The 5,764-nt window shown below is 47.7% G+C and overlaps 1 protein-coding gene across 2 annotated transcripts in view; it reads right to left on the minus strand.

Annotated features, from left to right (window-relative positions):
• Positions 1-5,764, minus strand: part of LOC102671789 (protein vestigial-like) — a 59,230-nt gene that overhangs the window by 10,421 nt on the left and 43,045 nt on the right. For both annotated transcript variants that reach the window (XM_006610819.2, XM_031508213.1), the window contains exon 4: positions 923-1,046. In XM_006610819.2, coding sequence (XP_006610882.1) covers positions 923-1,046 — 124 coding nt within the window. The remainder of the gene's footprint in view (positions 1-922; positions 1,047-5,764) is intronic.

A 5,764-nucleotide genomic window follows, 5' to 3' on the forward strand; every position in this document is an offset into this window, starting at 1 on the left:
AGACGAAACAATCGAATAACGAAAAGAGAACCGATGAAAGTGAGGGGAAAGGGTAAGGAAGAAAAAAAAAAGAGATTAAAAAAAAAGATGGCGCGAGATGGAGGGAGAGAAAGAATTCTCGATATCGTGCCTCTTCTCAAGAACGGTGACAGACTGGTAATTTATACGGCGACCAACGCGAGATCAGCGCTAAAGATCTCTCGAAGCAGGGGTACCTGCTCCCGACGGTTTTCTGTATTTTTCACGTCTCGTTTTCTCTTTGCCTTCTCCTCCGGTTCCCTCTCTCTCTCCCTCTCTCTCTCTCTCTCTCTCTTCGTTCAAACCAATCGTCTCGCTTTTTCTACGCTCCTTTAATCTATCCCGCTCTTCCCAACCCGCATCCTCCGTCGCTCGTTCCTTCCCTTTCCTCAATTTCTCTCGATTTTTCTCTCATTTCGAACGTGTTCCCCTCCTCGCATCCCGCCTCGCAGCCCATTCCACGACCCCCGTACCCGCTGCGACATTCGTTTCCGACCATTTATCCCGGCAGGCTATCGCGTAATGACCGTGTCGCGCCTGCCGGAGGTAGATTTTTCGAATGCGCCAACCCCCGATCGGCCCCCATTATCGTTCGTTAATTGAACGGATAACGCTTCCCACTATTTCGTCGATTAATCATGGCTACTTTTCGCGCGGTGCGCGTGAAACAGTCGATCGATCCTTTCAAATCATCCTTAACTAAACTAACCGACATCTAACTATCATAATAAATTAGAGAGAGAAAGAGAGAGAGAGAAAGAGAGAGAGAGAGAGAAAGGAGAGAGTAACAACGCAAGTATCATTTTAATAGGTTAGCTAGAAACGTAGAATTTTTAGAACAGATTCCCTCGTAACGTATAAAATATATTTGAAGAACGAACGAAAGAATGTTAGGAACGCTCACCTGTGGTGATATTGTGGATAATGCGGATGCCATGGATCCGTTGGACACTCGTAGACTTCACCAGGATGCTGACTCTTCCAGAAGGAAGGGGGGAAGTTCCTCATGAACATAGGGGAGATATTTTCTGCGACAAAATAAAATTGTTTTAGCGATCTTTTTTTTTTTTTTGAATAAATAAATACTATTGTATCTTTAATACGTTCAAACGTATATTTTATAATTACGCGAGATATTATTTTTAAAAGTGCTGCGACGTGACACAGGATCAATGGTTGAAAAGGTGGACGGATCAAAGAATGGATAATCGGAGCGCGATGCGAGTTTTATCGGAAAGATGGACGATTCCGAGGCGAGGTGGAATGTTTATTAAAATATTTGTATCGTTTCCCACGGGCCAGCACGCGATTCTTTCGAGGGTTCACGATAAACGAGTAGTAGTCGGATCCCACGGGATCGAACCGCGCGACAGAAAGGTACCGCTCGGTTGTTTTACAAGCGACCACTCCAAAGCCAGAAGCTTGTCGTGTATCCTCCCGCGAGTCTCCCGAGTCCTTGGTCCCGGGATTCCTTTTTCTCTCTCTCCAACCTCTTTCGGCCAATCCAAACACATATTCGAAGGTTGAAACCAGCCGACGATTTATACTTCTAATTCCTCTCCTCTCTACCTCTTCCTCGATTTCATCTTCGCCATCGCGCCACCGCTATCCCACGTGGAACTAATTTATACAAAAATCTTTGTCGGTTTACGCTTTCGATTTCGCGATACGCGATACCTATATATGAATTTTTGATCGAAAATCGATCGAGTCTTTTCCTTCGTTTCGAGATGCTATTTAAAATTTATCTTCATTTGCTCGAGTAACGCGTTAATTACGAGGCATACTCTTTATGGATCGACGGGAATAACTCGGTCGTGGAAAAAGTGGCAACCTGTACGATCGTTTAGAAGATAAAACAGAAGGATGAATTATTCATTTATGCGTTGCGCAACGGTATCCAGGTATCGATCGATACACAGCGCTCGGTGTACAGTAATTTATCTCTAATAGACGACACATCGCGCTAACATATGTATGTACATATAGGCGATAATTAACGAGTCGGGCGAGTAACAAATCAAAAACAACGTCGGGAAGAAAGAAAGAAAGAGATAAATTAATCGGTGGAATAAAATTTCAACGCGTCGGAAGGGGATCGATCGGAATCGGGATCGGAATCTCGTTCGCGATCCCGGAATCGCGAAATAGGTTCAGGACGATATCGTAACGTCGATTGGGTATCGGCTCGTCCCCGGCTAACAACACTGACCCGCGACACTTTCGATATAAAGAAGCCATGGAACTGCATTGTTTCCCACGCGTGGAATGTCGGAATGGAAGTCCAAGTCGGAGGGAGGCCCCTCCCCCCTCCCTCCCCTCCTCCTCCCCGTTTCCTCCANTCCGGCCAAACTCGTAAAATATACTTTCTCGAGTCGGAGAGGAGGGAATCGCGAATCGCGGCATCATCCTCCTACACACGTACGAGTATCAAGAAAGATTGACTAACTATCGCGTTAAATATTGCAATTTGCTTATGGGGGAGATGCGAGATAGCGGAAAGGAAACCGGCCCCCACCGGTTCCACCTTCGTTCTTCCACCACGTCCTTCGTCTTTCCTCCAACCTCCGCTTCTTCCCTTCTCGCCGCCTTCCCACTCCCTCCCTCCCTCTCTCTCTCTCTCTCTCTCTCTCTCTCTCTGCCCGGGTCCCTGTCCACCGCCCGACTGTCCTTTATTTATTAACGCAATTAAAGAAACAGAGTGTCGAGCGTCCACGGTCGGCTTTCTACCATGCCGATGCCGCGAACCGGCTGTGCGCTCGGGGAGAATATACGCAGGGAAGCGGATCCACCACTCACTCGGAGGCAGAGAGGGTTGTCGATACCGAATTCGCATCGCGAAAATTGGACGTTCCGTCCATTTCCAACCGTTTCTATCCCTCCGATTCCGACCAACAATCTCCATCCGTCCACGTTATCATACGATACGTCGTCGATCCACGACGTATTTATGTATTTATTTCTCTCTTCGCGCTACAAAAACTTATACCTCGCATATTTCATATCGCGACGCAATGATCGCGAGTTGTTAGAAAGTTGAGAACCCCGAGTTCTTTTCGACCGTTCGAAAATTATTATTCTCCGTTTCAGATATATCGCTTCGTTAAGTATTCAAATTACATCGATATCGAATACGTATATTTCCACTTATTATCTATTTTAAGCTCCTTCTTAACCATCCATCTTTCCGATAATTCGCTTGATCCATCGATAAATCGCGCGTTGCTTCTGAAAAATTTAAACTCTGTACACTCGATTGTACTCGAGTTAACCAGTTTATACCAAGAGAAAGAATAATCCCGGACGAATAAATAGGACATCGAGTTTTTCTGTGAACGGATTAAAAAATCTTGTAACTTTCTTCTAACTTTTCGACGACACGAGGGAGAAAAGAGAGAAGAGGAAAGATTCTCTGGCGAAGAACGTTAATTTTTTTTCGAGTTCATTCATTTTCTCGGCGAGGTGGCTCGTAATGATTCACTTTCGGCCGTTGAACGAGCGACTCGACGTCGATCGTTCGCCCACTGCAGCGAGACTACCCCCGATACAAATGTAGTCGGTAAATCTTGGCGGCGACTCGAGCGCGGAAAATAATCGGCTGACACGAAGCCGAGAGTACGAGTTTCCTCGCGGTGGACGCGTGGTGTTGGCGCACCGCCAAAAGGTGGCTGTATAAAGACGTGGCGCGGCGCGATCCCGCGATTCGTCAAAACGTAACCCCGAGACCGGATTGATGTGGCGGTGCGACCGGATGCCTCGTTATTCCGATTGCCACGGCCAAAGGGATTCGCTCCCGAGACGAGTGGAATTCAGATTCGCCGCGTTCCGCTCTATTTTCGATTTGTACAGACGCCCGTCTACGATTATACGCGAAAGATTAAGAGGAAGGAGAAGAACGTCCGAAAGTTGGTCGATCGTCACACGTTCGACGAAAGATTCGCTTTAACCCGAGAGTTAGGAAAATGCTTTGCGTTCGAGATGAAAAGGAGACGACGAAACACGACGTAAAATCGATCGATCGTCGGCCGTGGAAACGTGCGAGCGCTATTCTCGATTACGCTACGTTAAATTACGCGGCGTGTCACGGATTACACGGCAATTTTCATCCGTGTGATTCGTTGCTTTCGAGCGAGCGGTGAAAAAGCGTGGACGGGCGTAGAGGCATGGTATCGTGGCTAATCTCGCGGCAACCCCTTTGAAGACGCTACGGCGTCGTGTAAGAGCCATGTCGAGTAATTGCGTCTCTGTTGCGCCGCGGTGGCTGGCGAACGGGGCGTTAATTTGACGCCACCGACTGGAACGACGCGCTCAATTTCCCCAACTCAGCCTTACCAACGTTCTCGTTCCCAACCTCGTATCCATCCTTTCTCATCGGATACGACAGCATACGGGACGCGATACCACCCTTCCCTCCCGCCGGACGTTCCGAATTAACCCTTTGAACGGAAGGATGCGCGTTGATAAACGCGTGTGATTTTTCACGAAGCGTCGCCGCAACTACGAAAAAGAAACAACGTTTCTTCCCTTTCTCGCTCTTTCTTCTTTCGCGATTTGGCTTTGAAAACCTTTGGCGGGAGAGGATTATTCGCGAACCGCAATCGAGGTATCTCGTTAACTCGTCGTCGAGCTTCACTCGTCGAGTTTTACGAAGATGCAACAGTTACGATGCGGCGTGTTTTTAAATGTATTTTTAGGAAATTAATTAACGCGATACGTAGTACGTATTCCACTCGAGTAGCGCAGCGATGTCGATTCGGATCGAATTGGATCGATTCTATTTTCGTTCATCGTCGAGCTTCGTCGAGTTTCGTCGTTGTTACCTCGATGATATCGAACGATATCTAAAAATAAAATCGTTCGAAAAATTCCATCACTCTCGTACTACGTACGAATAAAACGAATACGATAATTAATTAACCCCGACCTCTACGAATATACGTCTTAATTCGATTCGCGCAACTTAACGAACCCTTAACCCTCCCCTCCTCCCCTCTCCGTTATCGAGGGCAAAACGTTTTATCGGATAGTCGTATCGTTCGCCTCCTTCGATCTTGTCCCCCTTTAGCGTGTGCCAGCCGCTCCTGGTACTGGCTGGTAGTAGCAACGCAAAACCATATTAAATGCAATTTCTTCCTCGCGAGAAGTCATTCCCTTGGGAGCGTTACGCGTCGTCGATCCGTACTCGCGATTTCGAGCGCGACGCTCGAAAATCTCGTTCGATCGATATCCGATCATGTAACGTTCTTTCAGCTACGAGGCGAATAAAACTCGCCATGTATCGGCTGATCGGATCGATCGATAAAAAAAAATGGGAGAGAAGAATCGAAGAAAAAAAGAAAAAGAAAATCCGAAACTCGATTTAATAAGACACCTCTCGTCGTCGCTCGCCACGCCGCGAAACGACGACGCAACGCAACCCTTTCGATCGATCGCCTTTCTTTCTTTTCCGTCCGTTCGCGGAGGGATGGTGATGCTCTTTGTTCCCGCGCATACGTTCACCGGTAAGAGACGTTCGCTCTTTGTACGTAAGTACGTTAGCCAACATACCGCGGCTAAAACTGTCTCTTCGCCAAGCCTCCCCTCCTCCTCTCCTCCTATATCCCTGCCCCTTGCTACCCTTCACGGCTCTCCTTGAGTCAGCGTGCATCCTCCTCGTAGACCGAGGAGGAGAAGAGAAGCTCTTAATTTACCTTTCCTACGCCGTGAAACCGTGGTCTCGATGGAACGGGAGGGGAGCAGGGGGAGG

The sequence above is a fragment of the Apis dorsata genome, unplaced genomic scaffold, assembly GCF_000469605.1.
Source record: "Apis dorsata unplaced genomic scaffold, Apis dorsata 1.3 scaffold_78, whole genome shotgun sequence".
NCBI lineage: Eukaryota > Metazoa > Arthropoda > Insecta > Hymenoptera > Apidae > Apis > Apis dorsata.